General features: G+C 42.1%; 1 protein-coding gene across 1 annotated transcript in view; it reads left to right on the top strand.

Moving 5' to 3' along the window:
- The window catches only part of LOC124776438, a 101,542-nt gene that overhangs the window by 69,952 nt on the left and 10,555 nt on the right, over window positions 1-21,035 (top strand). Inside the window, exon 2 of the mRNA XM_047251437.1 lies at window positions 13,950-14,002. Coding sequence (XP_047107393.1) covers window positions 13,958-14,002 — 45 coding nt within the window. The 5' untranslated portion in view covers window positions 13,950-13,957. The remainder of the gene's footprint in view (window positions 1-13,949; window positions 14,003-21,035) is intronic.

Below are 21,035 nucleotides of genomic sequence, written 5' to 3'. Positions count from 1 at the left end.
TGCCAGGTTGAGATTCATTGGGAGAGTCCTTAGAAAATGTAGCCCATCAACAAAGGAGGTGGCTTACAAAACACTCGTTCGACCTATGCTTGAGTATTGCTCATCAGTGTGGGATCCGTACCAGATCGGGTTGACGGAGGAGATAGAGAAGATCCAAAGAAGAGCGGCGCGTTTCGTCACAGGGTTATATGGTAACCGTGATAGCGTTACGGAGATGTTTAACAAACTCAAGTGGCAGACTCTGCAAGAGAGACGCTCTGCATCGCGGTGTAGCTTGCTCGCCAGGTTTCGAGAGGGTGCGTTTCTGGATGAGGTATCGAATATATTGCTTCCCCCTACTTATACCTCCCGAAGAGATCACGAATGTAAAATTAGAGAGATTAGAGCGCGCACGGAGGCTTTCAGACAGTCGTTGTTCCCGCGAACCATACGCGACTGGAACAGGAAAGGGAGGTAATGACAGTGGCACTTAAAGTGCCCTCCGCCACACACCGTTGGGTGGCTTGCGGAGTATAAATGTAGATGTAGATGTAGATGTAGAGCCGCCAAACTACTGAAAGCAGCGAAGCTTGAGCAGAATCCGAGTCGGACCTGGTGGTATAGCGCGTGCCTGACAACCGAAAGATCATGAGCTCGAATCCTATTCGGGGCACTGACTTCTGTCTCTGTATTTTAACCTAGCAGACACCTCTCAATCATGGGGAAAATTCGCCAGAAACGAAACGTGTTTCGGATCCCACGTTCAGCTGTAGGTCGCCTTTTCCCAGTTGGGTAACTGGGCACGGAGACGCAAGTCGCAGAAGTGACGTCCAATTAACCCACTTGAACCATTACATTGGGCCACACGAAATTATTGTTATTACCAAAACCTATAAAAATATACATACGTTTTCCATATTCATAATACAAATTAAAAGTCCGCTACTCCGTTTTCCTGCCTGTTTGTGTTTGTTTGATTATACAAATTAAAATTGCCAGTCCGCTTCTGTCTGTATGTACGGTTTAATCTTAGTAACTGCTGTAGGTTTGTTGATACGGCGGACTGGCGCGATCTTTCTTGTATGCTCTGTGGGCGCGACCACATCCGCCTAGCGGTGCCTTTGATGCACGACTCGCGCTGTTAATGGGTTGTCTTTGGGCAGTCCGCTCACGCCTGTAGGGGCTGCAGTACACCTGCAAGTGGCGTTTGGTGCTTAAATCGTTTAATTTATGATATGAAGTGATAACACTCTCCTAGCATTCTTCTCTGAATTTTAATCATAACTCTACGTAGTCCTCTGCAAACAAAATTACGGCTACGGCTGACATTTCGTCTGGCAGTAGGCACTTGGAGCTACAGGCGCTAAACCGGGACGGGTCGCTAGTATTATCATTAAATAGTCCGAGAACCACAGGCAGCATGAGTACTTCATTCCGGTCGCATGCGGCCAGTGGTCCTACCTGAACTTAAGTTAATCATTACCGTTTTGTTCTGAGCAGATGTCCTTACGAGAATTCCTGATATTTTTAAAAAAAATTGGGAATCCGGTACATCGATATTAAAAAAAAATATTATTGGCCTTTGATATATCGAAAAGAAGCGTCAATAAATAAAAGAAATATCGACGTTAAGGCCTATAAAAATATCGGCCGCACATTGTAAATATACTGCTGGCTGTAGAGCTGTATATTTAGGCATTGATTTATTATTAGATACTCTGTACATCAACAAGCTAACAGCCTGCCTATCCCCCTCAGAGCAAGAATTAAAAGAGAAACGATGCAAGTTCACGCTTGGCGAGTCACGAGTCACGACAGCAGGCATACTTCGGACAAACTCGGAGAGGTGTTACTAGGATGGTAACAGGTCGGTAATCTCATTACGAAAATGTGATGCAGATGATCAGGAAACTTAATTGTCAATCTTTGGAAGAAAGGCAACTTCATTTTCGCGCGAAACCCTGTTCGTTAATTTTAGAGAATCGCTGTTCTAGGAAGACTGTGCGAAAATTCTTCAGTCACCACCGTGTAACACAGTTATATTTATTCGTATGTTGGTGATCTCATTTGCTGTAGGTCTCGTCAGTCTATTCTGTGTAAACCGGTTCTCTTCTGCATAACTACTACAGCCTACATACACTACAACCTGCTTAATGTAGTCACACCTTGGTGTGCCTCTGTAATTTTTGCCCCCCACCCCAACACACACACACACACACACACACACACACACACACACACTTTCCTCCATTACAAATTGACTTCCCACTGGTGCCTCATCATATAATTATGTCTTGTCAACCAACCTGATCTTTTCGTCAGGTTGTGGGGCAAATTTATTTATGATCTTTATATGCAGACTGAAGCGACGAATAAAAGTTTGTACCTAGGTCAGGATTCGAATCCGGGTCTCCTGCTCACCAGGCAGATGCGCTCACCACTACGCTACTTTGAAGCGTGGCTTTGACTAAAGCACCTACGCCTGGGTTGGGTTTCAGACAGAATCCCCCGTTTCGTTCGATCCTGAAGTGGTATTCAAGTACTGTTGAAGAGCCTGTGCAATGCTCTTCGAGTTTAGGGGGAATACCAAGTGAGCAAAGGCACCAATGGGAATTTAGATTCAGCAGGGAGTCAAGCTAGGATAGTCCGTGCAGTTGTGCAAAACCCCTGTGCCAGTGGTTAGTGCATCTGCCTAGGAAGAGGTGACCCGGGTTCGAATCCTGGCCTTGGTCCAAATTTTCATTCATCGCTTCAGTCTGCATATACACATCATAGACGTTTGGGACTTAAAAGATCTCTGAAACCGTATAGTTTCGTTTGGTAAATTTATTTTCTCCTTGTTTCAGTACTTCTTCATTTCTTACGTGATCTACCCAACTAATCTTCAGCATTCTTCTGTTGCTCCACATTTCAAAAGCTTCTGTTCTCTTCTTGCCAGCAATGCTGATCGTCCAAGTTTCACTTCCTTACTAGGCAGCATTCCAGACCAAATACTTTCAGAAAACATTTCCTAACGTTTAAATTGACATTCGGTGTTAACATACCTCTCGTTTTCAGAAACGTTTTTTTACTACTGCCAATCTGCATTTTATATCGCTCGGAAAATATTTCGATATTTCAAACGTACTTACACACGGAAGGAGTCGGTTTGAAATTAAGCGCAAAAACCGTAGCGAACTTCGATGGTAAAATCTTCTGAGTTTTTAGGCCGCTTCATATTCGTCGTCGAACTTCTTCAGTGTTCGACGTTTCGATCTTCTACAGGATTCCAATGGTGTCCGTGGGTGGCTGAACATTGTCTAAAAGCAGTATCACCTTCGCTCGTTGTGCTACATCTGCGGCTTCCCGATAGTTCTTCATATTCCTCGCTCGCTGTGGTTGTTGTTTACTTGCTTGATAGCGGGTAGCCACGAAGCCGGAAGCCTACAGTCGCCGTCGTCTTCGATATTTCAACTGCATCCCGGACTTTCCTTCTACAGATATTGCATTCTCTGGGCAGGAATCGTAAGTTTTAAAATCCATAACATGGTCACATTCTTCTCGGAGCTCCGCTGCTGCTGATTTTGCATGTTGGCCGAAACGGATGTGGCGTTCGTGCTCTTTAGCGCCCTTGGCCCGTAAGAGGAGGCAGCCTTCTGGCGTGAATAGCAGGTTCCTGGGGAATCTGACAAGTCACACTGCTCAGTTCGTGAGTCACACCACCCCGCGAGGAACTTACTCATAAGCGCGTGACAATGAAAAAAACCGGCAGTCCTTCGTGCAGAGGTCAACAGTGACTTGTTGCCACGCACGTCCATTATCAGCGCGTCACAGTATTCTACGCAGCGCCGACGCCGTTCAATGGAGACGAACACTGCGGTAAAACAGGTCAGACTCAGCTGACTAACCAGCATCTCTCCGATCAATAAGACTGATTAAATCCACATTGTTTATAATTTCGTACCTGTTACAACCAACCTACTCAACAATAATTTACATACCATGTTTTAGACGCCGTCTGCGTTCACAAATTTTTCCAGATGATTGTTTCTTCCAGTGAGAACCTATTCACGGATTACCTTAGAAGACGATTCACTAACCTACCCCTAGTGAGGGCTTACAGTTACAGCCGTACCGAGGTGATCCTACGCCGCTGGCAAAACTGCCAAAGCTGTGACCCCACCGATCTCAAGTAAAAGCATTACACTGCAACTGCTTTTACGCTCATATAAGCGCACACGTACCATACAGCGATACTGGCACGACTAGCAGACATTACGAAACCAGCTGTGGGGGGGATTTGTTACAAGAAGTAGAAGGGTCAAACCTTCAACTTAGTTATTAACAAAGAAACTTAACTTTCGTTGCGTGTGACTGAGTTTCATTCGCGTTAGAATAACAAATATATGTTATTCAGACTGTTCCAGGGGGGATGGACAATATTCAGGGATATGACAGGAATGATCATTCGAAGCAAAAAAGAGTCTAGTAAACATGGTCTCTGAAATGCATATCTTAAGAGCTGCGGGTACTTCTTTGATCTTCGATACTGTGAAACAGAACTATTCTGCAGCAAGCTCTTTGCTTTCCATATTTCGAGAGTTGACAGAATGGACCAAAACAAGAAAAAATGTTCAGTACACATGGATTCTAAAGTACGTACCCTAAGAGCTATGAGCAGTTGTTCATCTTCGCTACTCTGAAACACATCTATTCTACTGAACAAGTGTTCATACCTCTTAAGGTACGCATTTGACAGCCTATGTTTACTAGGCTCTTTTGCTTCGAATGCTCGTTCGTGTCATATCCGTGAATGTTGGTAATTGCCGGCCGAAGTGGCCGTGCGGTTAAAGGCGCTCCAGTCTGGAACCGCAAGACCGCTACGGTCGCAGGTTCGAATCCTGCCTCGGGCATGGATGTTTGTGATGTCCTTAGGTTAGTTAGGTTTAACTAGTTCTAAGTTCTAGGGGACTAATGACCTCAGCAGTTGAGTCCCATAGTGCTCAGAGCCATTTGAACCATTATTGGTAATTCCACCTGGGACACTGTACGTAAGTACATGACGACTAACAATTTCCGGAGTATTGTTAATCAGCCACAGAAAAGTTATTCTAGAATTCTCTATATTTCCACAGCAGGCTGCACCAACCGAAACTTGGGAGCAGCAAAAGCACTGGCCGGAGGGGTACATCCCCTCTGCCCCTTTTTTGCTTGCTTTTTCCACCGTCACATAGTGATGAGACATGCTTCAGGTCTCAACAACCGAATGGCCAGTCGACTTTTTTCCGTTCACTCGTTTTTTTTTCCAGTCGAAGGAACAACCGAATGAGACTAGTCTCTGCGGCCATGCCAGGTATACGAATGTTGTCACAGTCTCAGAGTTTGAGTGATTTCATTTACATTCTTACGGTGTCCTTTTGGTTGTACATGAACCACCAGAGATGGCCGGTTACCATGTACTGATGAGTTAAAGCACACTGTAAATACCCCACTGAAATTGTGTCATTGCTCTTCGAACGCGGGCCAGAAATCACACTAAAATTACGCAATTACTTTACGAATGCAAGCGGGAAGTCGTACTAAACATAACCAGTTTCTCTTCGAATTTGAACTTTTATGAAAATTACACGGACAAAATCGTGTTTTGTTGCTCACTCTATCTCCGCGCTGGCCGGAGTGGCCGTGCGGTTCTGGGCGCTACAGTCTGGAACCGAGCGACCGCTACGGTCGCAGGTTCGAATCCTGCCTCGGGCATGGATGTGTGTGGTGTCATTAGGTTAGTTAGGTTTAATTAGTTCTAAGTTCTAGGCGACTGATGACCTTAGAAGTTAAGTCGCATAGTGCTCAGAGACATTTGAACCATTTTTTTTCTATCTCCGCGATAACTACAAACTAGTGTCGAGTGATGAAATGATAGTCAGATGCTCTATCATCAACTGAGTAAGGATGCAGTTGTCTCTTTTTGACTGCGCATGCTCAGATGTGACGTCATCACTCTTGGCACTGTTACGTTGCTCACAGCACCAGGTTAGTATTTTTCTTTGAAGGCATGTGTAACGTATTGTGCAGGCGTATAGTACGAGGATTATTTTTTTTTTTTTGTATAAACAGTTGACATAACTGCGCTGTGGCTGAGTAGTCAAGCCCACTGATGGGCAATTCGTCGGCTTGCGTTCGATTCCCGTTACTGCTATCATTTGTTTTCATTTATTTTTATTCTTCGCAATGTTAAACTATTAGTTATCAAATTTAAATACATTTAAACAGTCCATTTTATGTACATAAAATCAATATATTCAATTCAGTTACGATTACTATCTTTGTAAGTCAAAAAACTATATAGATGGCGGCAAAAAAGGGAATGTACAAGGAAATATAGTATGAAAGTGTTTTCTGTAGATGATCTGCTGAAGAGGCCCTTTTCCAGTAGATCATCGGAGGAGAAAGTGAGATTTAAACAGTTAGGTCTGCTCCAAATGTAAATCTAACGTACATCGTGGGTGGGATGAGGCTCACCGATTTGGTTCAGACTATGTGCGTAGAAGCAGGTATTTTGCCTCTTTAAAGTTCCTAAAACATTTCGCCAGAGCGCGCCGTAGGAAAAAGTAAAACGCTCTCTAAAGAGTTCCACGTAGATTATGAAGGATTTTTGAACAGCAGTTAACATATACGTGTGGTAGCCACTCGGTCAGGTGCTCTAAATGACAGTTCGTCGCTTTGGGTTGGATTCTTACTGCTTCTGCTTTTTTTCTTTTCATTTTACTTTATTCCTCGCCATATTAAATGATTAATTATGAAATTTAAATGTATTTCAATCGTTCAATTTATAAACGTGAAATTAATATACACAGTTTTTAATTGCAATCACTACCCTTTAAGTCAAAAGGCTGTAGGCCACCATATTGTAGTACATTCGTAAAATTCTGCAGGAGTCACTGCTGTGAACCATGACCGGGACTGCCAACTTTTTAGAGATAACTAACAAATCTTATTTCAAAGAGAGTTGAATAAAACGCATGTTGCCAAAAATGAAACATTTTTTAGTATTTATATATTTATTTACTTAAACATAAAATTTTAGTACTTCTGGTATTAAATAAGGATTTTTGTTTATTTTTAAAGGTTAATAACTAGTGCCACATAATAAGTTTATGCTTAAATAGATGAACAAATACATTTATATTTAAATTTATTGAACTCTCTCTCTCTCTCTCTCTCTCTCTCTCTCTCTCTCTCTCTCTCTCATCCTGATGGTTTGCACCCATCACCAATATTTCTGTTTAGATCAATACAGACAGAAGTAATGTGAACGGAAGCATAGAACATATAATTTTTCAATTATTAGGTGACTTAATCACTTGCTTTTTAAGCATACATTGTCACTTGTCAAAAGTACCTTGCTTTGCAAGAAATGTGTCTCCAGTCGTGAATTTTCTTGGAATTCCTTTAACTATTATGGTTTCATAATATGAGTCATCCTTGCAGATACTGCATATCACACTGAATTTATTTTGAAGATCATTTTTTATCCTTTTTATCCTGTCGTATGATTTCTTTCATTCCTACACCACTGGTCGTTTCGCACTCAGATCTAGAACAAAGTTCTCTACTTAGAAAACGCGAATTCATAATATTCCGTAACCTCCAGTAACAACCCCACCAATGGTTTTGAGTTTCAGTTGTCGTCTGACCATCGGTGGGCTTGTTCTGGAAGTTACCGAATCCAGTTGTTTTGCTCCGCTGCAATCGACTTTGTTGGTTGCACATGCTGGCGTAACATGCTTAATAAGTTGTAATGTTCCCATTTAAAGACCCCACTGGTCCTTGTCATTGTAGTTGTACATGGATGGGATTACTCATGGGGCCTGAAGACAACGCATATTCGCGTCGAAACTGGTGGCATGTTTTGAATAAACGACGTTTGAATTACAGTACTGCAGATAGTTTCAGTTTTCATTATTCAAGTATTTGATTTGACTATGTCAGTCACAACTAAAGGTCGACCTGATCGTTCGTCATGGGTATCCGTTCGTCCGTCAGTAAACATGATGCACCATTTTTGAACTGAAACTTGCATTCTAAAACCTTATCACACTACGAACCACGCTTGGCTGGATTATTTATTAATTTTGTCAGACATTTTAAAATCGCACAGATAAACAGTAATCGATTATTCCTGCCCACTGTTGGCATCTTACTGACGCCAACGACTAGGAAATTCTACAACGCGACGACGCGTATTTGTGTGAGTGCAGGGCGTTGGGGGGGGGGGGGGGGGGTATGTGGTATGGATAGGGCGGCTCGTCAGGTCGAAACGTGCTTTACTTTTATAATGATCTTCGTAGATTCTATTCCCACAGGACGTTGTACTAGTGCTAACTACAACGATTTTGTTCAGTACTCTGTTCCACACTTTTGCAGGATCTACTCATGCAAAGAAAGACCTCGCCGTTTACGCGTATTGGGCAACTAGACATTTCAATTCAATTGCTCGAGGTACAGTGGGTGATTTCAGTCATGACCTGTATGTTCATGGCCTGTATGTTCCTTCGATTTTAATCTTTTGGATTCTCCATGGGGGCACCCGAAACAATTAGCTTATCCAGAAGACATTTTTTACACGAAGACGCTTTGTGAACATGTAATCAAAGCATACTTAAACATTCACAACTGCCCGGAGATAGCTGAAAGGTTACGACATCATTTACTTTGCGAGTGCATGCGTCCTTAGAAGCAAGCGGCACACTTTTAGAACATTTCTGGCGTTTTCCTGACTTGAGAATTTTGTAAAAATGTTCTTTCGTTAATTATCCCAAACCGAGGGATTTTGAAAAATATGTTCGTAAGTCGTTTTCTTTTTTTGACGCGAGGATTTCGTACCCAATGTTTGTAGAAATATTTCTGGTACACCGTGTATAAATGATAGTAAAGAATGATTAATTAGCGTTAACGAGTAAACCTCTACCTCCGATTCTTTTTAAAAATATAACTCCCACTGTCTGAAACGCCATATCGACCGAATTATTTTTCGTACAATGATATAATTTTGCAGCTACATTCATTGGTATATGTGGATACTGTCTGCAAAATGTGAAATGAATAGAGTTTGTAGTACAGAAGTAATAAAACGTTAGGCCTGATGCTGCAGTTTTACTGCGTGGGCAGCGAAAATGCAGTAAGCGATAAACTTTTTTCCTTTCATCATTTTGTGGGTGGTGCGAGCGGCAAAAAGTTTAGTAAAGGTTCGAAGTTATGTATGAAGTTTGTTGGAAGTCGCCAAAGTACGCTCATTCTCAAACATTGGACGAATGTAACCTGGGTGATTGGAGTGCAGTGGGTTATGCTGCCTAAAGAAATGTACATAGATTCCAACTATAATAGTTGATTTGAGATTGTAAACATGGTCTAAGAAGGCTGTATTCGATTTATTATCGTGTAGTTGGGCACTTTCAACCGTGGATCATTTTCAAGCATATATTTAAGCTTGACGCATCCTTTCGCGTTTGAACACACCGCTGGTACATATGGACAGGTATGGATCGTATTTCTGTGCATAAGTGGCACAGAAACAGTGCAGTAGTGTACACGATTACGACCATTAGCCGACACAAACAGAAATCTGCCGTACCACAGCATAGGTACAGCTGACCATGCTTTCATTCTCAAAGCACGTTGAGACTGTGGACCTCCGCAAAAATAAAATTATAATAATTGACATACTGTGTCAAACCGTTAACAAACGACTGTAGTTCTAAATGAGTGGATTATGACAACGTTTTAAATTTGGCCAGTAACTGTATGAAATAATGAAAATAAAATTTTTGTTGCACCTGGAAGGCGTTAGAGACCGCAACGTGCCCTTGTTTACCCGTTTAGTAGCATAAATAGCCGCCTTAGTGTCCGTTTCAGAAGATCCTGTAACTGCTTGGTTACGGCAACTTGATCTTAGCAGGCTCAAGGCTTACGCCAGCAGGTGCTGCAGCTGTGTTAGTATGGGCGGAGCGCCGTCTGCCCTGGAGGTAGACGAAAGTGTGTCGTCGCTGATGACTCACAGCCGGTTCCGCAACGGGCTCTGTTTACGATGCCGGCTCGCGTAAACTTTACGACGCACCCACGATACGCAGAGCGCATCTACAGGATTGATACTCTCAAGGCTGCGTTCACACTGGCACCGAAAACGCTCGTCGGACTCCATCGCTAGAGGTCGCCCGATAACATCGGCCGGTAGTTGGTAACACTGTGTACTATCTCCGGCTGATTTTAAGGAGATTAGGTTAGGTTGAATCTATTCTCTCTATGAAGTACGTTAGACATTAACCTCCAAATGTAGGATGGATACCACGAAGCCTCTGTGCTTGGAGACGAGCGCTGAATTGCCGTTTTTTGTTCTTAAAAAGATGCCAAGTGCATGTAAGTGAGCTAATCTGTCTCGAATACAACATGACTAGTTTTCACTCTGTCGTCAGTTACCAGAATAAAGAGACAAATTTTAAGGATGTATGAGATGAAGGGAGACGTTCTGTAACATAATCGAGATGATTCTTGGTAACAGTGAAAAGAAAGATAACAAACAGGATGTTTTGCTGTATTTGTTTGAAATTGTGCAGCGATTCTTGGTGACAGTGAAAAGCAAGATTGTTTGAAATTTTGCAGCCTTACGTGAATTAACCTCAGTGACTGACCTTCAGCATACGTGTGAAAGATCTTAAGCATTAAGTTTAGAAAAGGTACTCTCAACACCCAAAGCACTGAAAAATAAAAACACATACACCACAATTGCAAACCACTTCATATAGCAGAATCATTACTCTACAGGTATAAAAACGCCAATAAGCAGTAATAATAATTTGTAGACTAGCTAATGCTCACCTATCACAACTCAAAGAAGACCCACCACGGTAATTAGAAGCTTAAGACGCCAACCTTCTCACTCGAAAGTATTATTTTTTTACTTTGTAATTCACGCCCAAAATTTTTGATAAGAATTTGCCTGCTTGTGGTTTCCAATAAACCTGAGATTTCAATACATAGATTCCGAACAATATACCGGTTATGATATTGTTCATCCTCCGGACGCCACAGAATCTCTCTTTCTTGGGTTAGACTTGTCAGATTCTCACAGTCCAAATGAAGTGTGTGAGTACGTCGGTCGATTTGATCGAAGAAAACAAACTTATCCGAATTTAACAGATTGTCGTCCGATGTGTCTACGTCCAAGCGACGAAATCGGCTACAGTGCGACCGCGCTAAGAAAACAAAACAAAAAAATAGTGTAATACTGATTTGAAATGATCGATCGTCTTCGGCCGATGTCGGTCGTCGTCGGAATCGAAATCCACTGATATCGGTGCCACTGTGACCGCAGCCCGAGAGCACTGGCGAGTCATGGATGAATGCACTTAACTCATAGTAGAGTGAAATATTGCGATTATCATCAACAACTCAACAGGTTTTTTTTTCCGATTCAGTTCGGCTATGGCGCCTGTTAACAAAAAGGCGCTCACGAAGCACGTCTAACCAGCTTTTGGAGTTGTTGGAGGAACTCTGGAGAGGCAAACCGTTGATTGCGTCATGGGCCAAAAATCTCCTTGTAGGTGCACAGGAATTTAAGTTGTTCTCCGCGAATTGCGACACGACTGCTGCTGTTCGTAAAGCTTCGCGCCACACATACTCTCATAGTCGATCACAACTGGAGTGTGCCATATAGAACAGCGTGGGGACAGCTACCTGCAGGGAAGAACGATGACGTCACCATTAAGACCGTCATTTCCGCGGTGCGGTCAGCGCCGTTGCGTCGGTCCGCTCTTGCCACAGGAAGGGGCACGCAGTGTACGGCATCGTGAAGAAGGAGAAAGGTGGGTGGAGGGGGAGCAAGGGATGGCCTTGGCCCCCTTTGGCTCTGACGTAATCAGCTCCTGGCAGATGCCAGAGTCGCCCAAGAACTTTCGAGGTTCAGAGAGCGCCGCACCTTGTCCTCAGCGCAAGTCCCACTTTCTCGTTTCAGTCACGAATACCAGAATTCTTTCCAGTTCGCTGCTTGTCTTATAGTCTTGCATTACAGCACCACCGCTCGAATCAAACTGTAGTCGACCAGAGAAGCAATTACGTTAATGTTTACTTTTACAATAAACGTATCTCAGCGATCCTGCAGAGATACTTGTCACATAACTTCAAACTTATCATAATTTAACAAGAGCATTGTTTATAGACCTATATCACAGAATTTCTTTATTTCTTACAATACTGGTTCACATTGATATAGGTTTTGCAGGCCACCTTATAGAACAGACCAACAGTTGTAAAACTGTATAGACTGGCACTGACTGTATGCAAATCTTTTCTCTTGTTTCCAACTAAATCTTTTGCCTCTGAGTCCCGAACCTAAAATCTTGTCTTTTGCAAGCGAAGTTCCATATTCGAGTCCTGGTCCAGCACACAGTTTTACTCAGCTGGGAAGTTTCATAACAGCACACACTTCACTCCATTCTCTCACATTTCCTTCACTCCTTGTTATCTTGTTCAGTCTTTTTCCCACATTTCCATTCCTTCACCTTTATAAAAAAAACATATAAAAAGTTTTTATTTGGTCTGATATACATTATCATTTTTATTACTATTTTGTGAGGCAATTCAGCTAGGTAAAAAAAAGGATTTATCTTACAGTAGTGTGCAGTAAATTTATTGCATGAAGTCAACAATGAAACAAGACCTTGGGTTTCTTACACTGACATCCCAACACATTTATTCTGTAGTGGTATTTGAAGCTAATAATAAGAATGAATTTAAGACAAACTGAAATTCACAGCCACAAAACTATAAGGAAAAATAACTTTGATGCAGAATAGTGTCCCTTTCTAGAGTTTGTATTGGAATTTATATCCTGTTGCAGAAGTCTTTAAATGGTTGTTGGCAGAAATCACTCTGGAAATTGAAGATCCCCAAATATTTTAAAACAAAGTAAAACAGTACATTATTAGTTAATTTATTCTGTAATTTATGAGAATATTTGGACTTGAGTATGTAAATTCTGGTCTACAGTAAAGGTCACATTAGACAGGTTCTTAACTTTCCACCATATAGTCAGCTGACAGCATTCTGTGTAAAGTTACATATATATAAATACATTAGTTTCAAATGTTAGATAGAAACAGCAAATAAGCATGTGGTGTATGAAGACTAGACTTTTCTGCTTTTTTACTAAAATCCACTGTTCCCACCACAACACACACACAATTTCAGTTTTTTAACTATGTGAATTAAGATCGCTAGTTGTATTGGTTGTTAGTATATGTTATAGAAGTAGTCTGCAGTGGTTGATTCTGCCTGTTAATATACAACGTTAGTCATACCAGATCCCTGGAAGTTATCATTCATTATATGGATTATGGAATGTGAAGAATGAGTAAATAAATGAATGTTATATTTTAGTATGTCAAGAGAAATGAGCTGCAAGCTTATCATGCAAATTCGCTTGACTGAATTTAGCTACTATAAGTACAAATAACATGAAGCACTATGATGGTAGTATATTGTTGACACAAATAAAGTTTCTGTGGTTTCTTTGTCTTTCGTTAAGGTATTCCTTGACTCATTCCATGTCCCTGAAGGTTCTCCTTTGTAATGGGAACCACGGAACACAACGAATGAATGAGTGAAAGCAGATTGCTTGTTAAGAGTTTGTCAATACATGTATCTCCACTTTCTAATGGGAAGACATAAAAATGGCTGGTTCCCAACTATAGTATGGGTGCTGTGATCTTTTGTAAAACGTCACAGCTGTGATGCCACATTCATCTTCTGTCAAGTGTCCTGAGATGAATGCTTAAATTTTTCAGTATTGTGCTACCTCATTGTTAACATTTATATACATGTATGTTATTTACAAACTTGATGTACAAAGTGAATATGTCTGTGCTGTTATAAGATTTTCTATCTAAAGCTTTTTGAGTGTTCATTCAAACTAAAATGACTCCTTTATTTTATTCTTACAGAATAAACAATGGCTAACGTCAGCAAAGTATCAATCCTGAAGTTTCTGGAAATTGTGAGTACAATACTTCACTGTTCTTTATTTATCATAGTTAATTACTTAGTTTCACATTCCATGGATCATTTTGCCTGATAAGTCATAATGATGTGGAATGAGTCATCTTACAGTCACATCACAAATTAATTTGTAAAGATGGGCTACATGCTTAACATTTAATAGATTGTTTTATTTTTATTTGTTTATTTCCTTATTTTAAATACACTGCCAGAAAAAATTAGTACACCCTTTTAGAGGTTTCCAGATCACTAAAGATTTATTGTTGCAACAGTGCATACTGAGTACATGAACCGATTACGTTTGCAGCTCAATAGCACAAGCAGTTCTTAAGTACCAGGTATTGCCCATGCTGAAACACCCAATGTGTTGTAGCCTCCAAGGGTGGCAATGAAGGCTCTGAATATGGCATCCAGTTGATCGTACAGATTGCAGATTTTGTCCTGGGATACATTATTCCGCACCTGCTTGACATGCTTATGTGCACTCATGCTCATAAATTAAGGATAATTGCAGAATGTGGTGCCACACAATGTGACACTACACAAAACTGGCACATAGATAACACCCACGACACAGATATGTAAGTCCACGGTATTGGTGATAAGTTGAGAAAACCGTCCAGAAACACATGTGCTACAAAACGCCACTCTTTCCTGTGCATGTACCCTGACATCAATATGGGATATGATCACCATGCACATGTACACAGGCCGCACAACGGGTTGGCATACTCTGGATCAGGTGGTCGAGCAGCTGCTGGGGTATAGCCTCCCATTCTTGCACCAGTGCCTGTTGGAGCTCCTGAAGTGTCATAGGGGTTTGAAGACATGCAGCGATATGTCGACCGAGAGCATCCCAGACATGTTCGATGGGGTTTAGGTCTAGAGAACAGGCAGGCCACTCCATTTGCCTAAGGCAGGGCACTCCATTTGCCTGATATCTTCTGTTTGAAAGTACTCCTCCACGATGGCAGCTCGGTGGGGCCATGCATTATCATCCATCAGGAGGAAGGTGGGACCCACTGCACCCCTGAGAAGGTGGACATACTGGTCCAAAATAATGTCCTGATATACCTGACCTGCTACAGTTCCTCTGTCAAAGACATGCAGGGGTGTACGTGCACCAATCATAATCCAACCCAACACCATCAAACCACGACCTCCATACAGGTCCCTTTCAAGGGCATTAAGTGGTTGGTATCTGGTTCCTGGTTCATGCCATATGAAAACCTGGAAAGACTCACTGTTCAGACTATACCTGGACTCGTCTGTGAACATAACCTGGGATGACTGTTCCAATGACCATGTGCTGTGTTTTTGACACTGGGCTTTACAGGCTCTCCTGTGACCAGGGGTCAGTGGAATCCACCTTGCAGGTCTCCGGGCAAATAAACCATGTCTGTTCAGTCGTCTTTAGACTGTGAGTCTGGAGACAACTGTTCCAGTGGCTGCAGTAAGGTCCCGAGTAAGGCTACCTGCAGTACTCCAATGGCCGTCTGCGGGCACTGATGGTGAGATATTGGTCTTCTTGTGGTGTTGTACACTGTGGACATCCTGTACTTTAGCATCTGGACACCTTTCCTGTCTGCTGGAATCGTTGCCATAATCTTGAGATCACACTTTGTGGCACATGGAGGGCCCATGCTACGACCTGCTGTGTTTGACCAGCCTCCAGTCACCCTTGTATTCTACCCCTTACGATGTCATCAATATGTGTTCTTTGAGCCATTTTCAACACACAGTCACCATTAACACATCTGAAAACATCTGCACACTTACTCGCTGCACCATACTCTGACATGCACCAACACACCTCTGCGTATGTGGACTGCTGCCAGAGCCCATGTGCGACGACCGCAGGTCAAATGCACTGCATGGTCATGCCCTGAGGTGATTTAAACCCGCAAACTGACCACCAGAGCGTTCTTTCACCATGTATCAGCATTATCCTTAATTTATGAGCATGAGTGTAGTTCTATAGGAGTTGTTGGTTGGTGAACCATTTTTCCTCCCATCATATTTCACATATGCTCAATTGGAGACAAGTCCAGAAATCATGCTGGCCAGGGAATTTGCTGCACATCTTGCAAAGCACATTGAGTTTCACAGGCAGTGGGTGGGCAAGCATTATCCTGTTGGAACAACATATCACCTCCCTGTTGCAAGGAGGGCAAAAGAATGAGTCTAATGAGTGCTGGTATCATCCCCTCCACATACACCAAAGATGAACGAGAGTTGTAGCTTATCACACCCCAGACCATAAAGTGTGTTTTGGATGAATGCAATCTATGAGACAGTGCTCAGCGGGTCTGTGTCGTTCATGCAAATGACCATCACTTGCATGCAGGCAGGACCTGCTTTCATTGCTGAAGACCACGGTGAGCTATTCCATCTTGCAAATGATCATCTGATGGCACCAGACATGCTGTACATATTGATGCTGTGGCATGAGTGGAAGATGGGATAGAGGAATGCATGCCCATAGTCCCACTGTTAATAACTTGTCCACACCAATTCGTGTTGACACGTCTGGGCTCACAAGCCCTCTTATCAATGCTTTGGTAGCTGTATGATCTGCCACTGCTGCCCTTTCAACAGTTTGACAATCCCAACAGATGTCTGTGCTGTGCGGACATCCGGAACCTGTTCTACAAGTGTGAGAATGTTTATGTGACCCCTGATACCAACTTGCATGGAAATTTTGTGAAAGGAACCATTATCAGTACATTTACTATCCCCCAGGAGGCATATGTCATCACGAGGACAAAAGCGATGCTGTCTTTCCAGATGTACTACTTTTTCCTGACAGTGTATACAATGTGAGTTACTTTAATTCCTACCCACTATCTGTTACACATTACAATAATAGAAATTCTTCAATGGAATAGAAGGAGTGGTCAAGGAGAAACTTTTTCAGTTTGTTTTCAAATTTTACTTTGTTGTCTGTCAAACATTTTATATCACTGGGTAAGCAACAAAAAAATTTTGTTGTAGCATTGTGCATGGTCTCCCAGACAACCTTAATGGTTTGGTTTATGATGTTCATGAATTATAGCCATGATCTCTTCTTACACTCTCCAATAACTTGGCAACATTTTACTCTCATTATGTGAAAGGGTGCTAGATTCGCAGCAGTTTGCTGGCACCTACACTAATGCAGTTGGACAGAGCCATCCACTTGTCTCTGGCTGCATAGAGGCATTATTTTGTTGTTAAGCTGATGGACAGGTTGTCCTTGTAGCTGTCCTGAGGACTGTGCAATGGTTGCAGCAATGGGGGTGGATGATTTTGGTAGTAAGATGCACCCAATTCTGGATGCTTCACATTGTTCAGATGCAGAAAGCTGGCTGTGCAGCATCCACATTGTTCCATAAAATTTCAGGAGTGCAGCCGCATATATTCAGGTTCTTCTTCTAATATTTCAGCTGAATACCATCCAGCCATCTTCAGAGTGAGCCGAGGTGACTAATGCTCCAGCACTTGCTCCATCCTTTTAAACCCGATGACCAAACCACTGTATGGTCCTTTTAAACCAAGGACCGAACCACTGCATGCTTGGTTCTCGGGTTTAAAAGGACGGAGCAGGTGCTGGAGCGTTAGTCACATCGGCTTATTCTGAAGATGGCTGGACAGTATTCAGCTGAAATATTAGAAGAAGAAGCTGAATTTATGTGGCTGCATGCCTGAAATTTTATGGAACAGTCTTTGTGCCATGAAAACATGAAGATGCAGCATCCACATTGCCTGACTGAGCAATAGATAGCAGTGAATGATTCTGTTGGAGTGGTGAAGTGCATGCTCTGCCCCCCCCCCCCCCCCCCCCCCCTGTTTAGCAGACATGTATGTGATGACATTAGAAGGCTCTGAATTGCTCTGCCCATGGGATATGTGGTTGTGAAGCCCCAAATTATATTTTATGCATTAAATTCTCCACACAGGAGGAAGGGTTAAGGGAGCTGCATCTTGAGTACAGTTAGAGCCTCTTTGTCTAGAAATTCATGTTTAACAGAGCTTTGGAAGACTTGTGATGCAATAAGGCAGAAGGGGTGGACAACATTTCTTCAGAAATTCTAAAACCAATTGGGTGAGTGGACAACCAATTGACTATTTAAGTTGGTGTGTAGAATCTATGAGACTGGAAACATACCAACTGATTTTTGGAAAAATATCATCCTCACAACCACAAAAACAGCAAGGGCAGATAAGTGTGAGAATTATCACACAATCAGCTTAACAGCTCATGCATACAAGTTCCTGACAGGAATAATATACAGAAGAATGGAAAACAAAGAGCTGACAGATGACAAGCAGATTGGCTTCTGGAAAGGTAAAGGGGCCAGAACTGCTGTTCTGATGTGCTTGATAAAGGAAGCAAGATGAAAGAAAAATCAAGATTACTTTCAGAGGATTTGTCAGCCTATAAAAAGCATTCAACAGTTTAAAATGATGTAAGACATTTGAAATTCTCAGAAAAATAGGTGTTAGCTGCAGGGAAAGATGGTTAATGTGCAATATGTACAAGAACAAGAGGGAACGATAGGAATGAAAGATCAAGCAAGAATGAAGTTCTCAGATGGCTGTCAGACAGATATGCAGTTTCTTACCCCAACTGTACAATCTATAAATCAAAGAAGCAATGACAAAAATGAAAGAAGGATTCAATAATGGGTTTAAAAATCAGGGCAAATGGATGTTAGTGATAAGATTCAAAGACGTTATCCTCAATGAAAGTTAAGAGGAATTACAGGACCTGTCAAATGAAATTAAGAGTCTAATGAGAACAGAATAGAGATTGAGAGGAAAGTGAAGAAAGACAAATGTAATGAGGAGTGACATAAATGAGATTAGTGATGAACTTAACATCAAAATTAGTGTCTACAAAGCAGATGAAGTGAAGGAATTCTGCTACCATGGAAGCAAAATAATGCATAATGGTCAGATCAAGTGGGACATAAAAAGAAGACTACCACAGGCAAAGGGAGCATCTTTAATCACAAGGAGTCCACTAGTACCTGACAATAGACTTTATTTATTTGATAAAGAAATTTCTGAACTTGTGCATTTGGCTCACAGCTTGTATTATAGTGAATCGTAGATGGTGGAAAAGCCAGAAAAGAGGAGAAATGAAGCACGTGAAATGTTTTGCTATAAAATTGGAGAAAAAAATGAACTTGCGGAAAATTACTCTCTAGAAGAAGGGACTGGATGATAGGACACCTGTTAAGACATCAGGTAATAATTTCCATGGTACTAGAGGGAACTGTAGAAGGTAAAAACTGAAGGGGAAGGCAGAGATTGGATTACATCTAAGAAACACGTATTCCCAACATACTGTAAGTTTGAACAGCGAACAACAATATGAGAGAAACATATTTACTTTTATCTACAGTCACACTTTTATTTAACCTACCGTCTACTGGTTTAAGTGCCATGTATTATCATCAGGCCATCCCCTGTGCACAGTCATCAAGTTTGCTTCCCAAGTAGGTGGCCTGATGGTGGTACTTGGTACTGGAAACAATAGACAGTAGTCACAATGAAAGTGTGACTGTAGTATAAGGGTTGTACCAAAAGTAAGGTTCCCAATGAGCTACAGCCTTGAGGGAAGGTGGTAGGCTAAATCCGACAACAGTGCCGTGCACAATGGTTCCCTCACTCTCGAGCCTGCCCATCCGTGATTTGCTACGTCGCTCAGTGTTGGCTTGGCAACCATCAGAGATGGAAGTGTTGATCGCCGCTCCCGCGAAGTGTGAGATTTGAGCATTACTCCGGTTTCTCCACATAAGGAAGTTACCGCCTGTGTAGATTCATTGGCAACTGACAGGTTTATGGTGAAGAGTGCATGTCTGTTCAGCAAGTCCACAAATAGTGCAGGGCTTTTGCTGAGTGTCGCATGGAAGTTTATGATGAAGAACAGAGTTTAAGATCACCGGTTTTGAATGCGACTGTCCAGAAGATCAACAGTGAGCTGCTCAATGATCAGAGGGTCACTGTCCATGAACTTGTTGAATGCATTCCTGAAGCTTCCCCCGGCACAATTGGGAGAACTTTAAAAGAAACATTGGGTTATCGCAAGGTGTGCGCTTGCTGGGTGCCCTGGATGCTGACTGATAGACACAAGGAGCAACACCTTGACTGTGCTCACAAGTTTCTTCAACAGTTTGAGGGGGGAGGCAACAAGGAGAAGTTGTTGGACTCGTTCATCACGGGAGATGAAACGTGGGTGTTTCGTTACACCCCCCAAAACAAAACAACAATCTCGTCAGTGGTGTCACTCCAGTTCAACACCACCAAAGAAATTCAAACAAACACAGTCGGTAGGAAAGTTTATGGTGACTGTGTTTTGGGATCAGAAGGGGGTACTCCTCATCGATTTCATTCAACCTGGTACGACAATAAACTCAGACAGGTATTGTGAAACATTGACCATCTGGTGATCAATCCAGAATCGCTGGAGACGACGACTGACGGAGGGTGTAGTCCTTCTTCACGTCGACTGTTATGCCCCATTACTTGTACAGACCAGACTTAGCCCCCGGCGATTATCACCTCTTCCCCAAGGTAAAGGAACACTTAGGTGGCAAATGCTTGAAGAGCAATGATGAAGTCCGATCAGATATCACACGCTTCCCCAATGGGTTGATGGGAGACTTCTTTGACCTAGAGATACAAAATCTGGAGCACTGTCTTCAAGAGTGTGTCGAAAAAAATGGACAAAAATGTAAGCTTTTCAACGATGCATAAATTAATAACAATAAACAATGTCTTCTATTTGTAAAAAATATGGGAACCTTACTTTTGGTACAACCCTCACATGAAGCAAATAATTTCATCTAACAACTAATTGAGGACATTCAGTGTGAGGCTATTTTGAGATGATGAGGTTGGCACAAGGGAGGATTTCGTGGCAGGCCGTACTGAACCAGTTAGAAGACTGATGACTGTAGAAACAATCTAAGTTTGTATGTCAAAGTTTATAAGTACATGTTACCAGTACATACACAGAAGATACAAATACTGTGTATCATGAG

This window comes from Schistocerca piceifrons, chromosome 2 (genome assembly GCF_021461385.2).
Source record: "Schistocerca piceifrons isolate TAMUIC-IGC-003096 chromosome 2, iqSchPice1.1, whole genome shotgun sequence".
NCBI classification, from domain to species: Eukaryota; Metazoa; Arthropoda; class Insecta; order Orthoptera; family Acrididae; genus Schistocerca; species Schistocerca piceifrons.
This window is presented reverse-complemented; position numbering and strand designations above follow the sequence as displayed.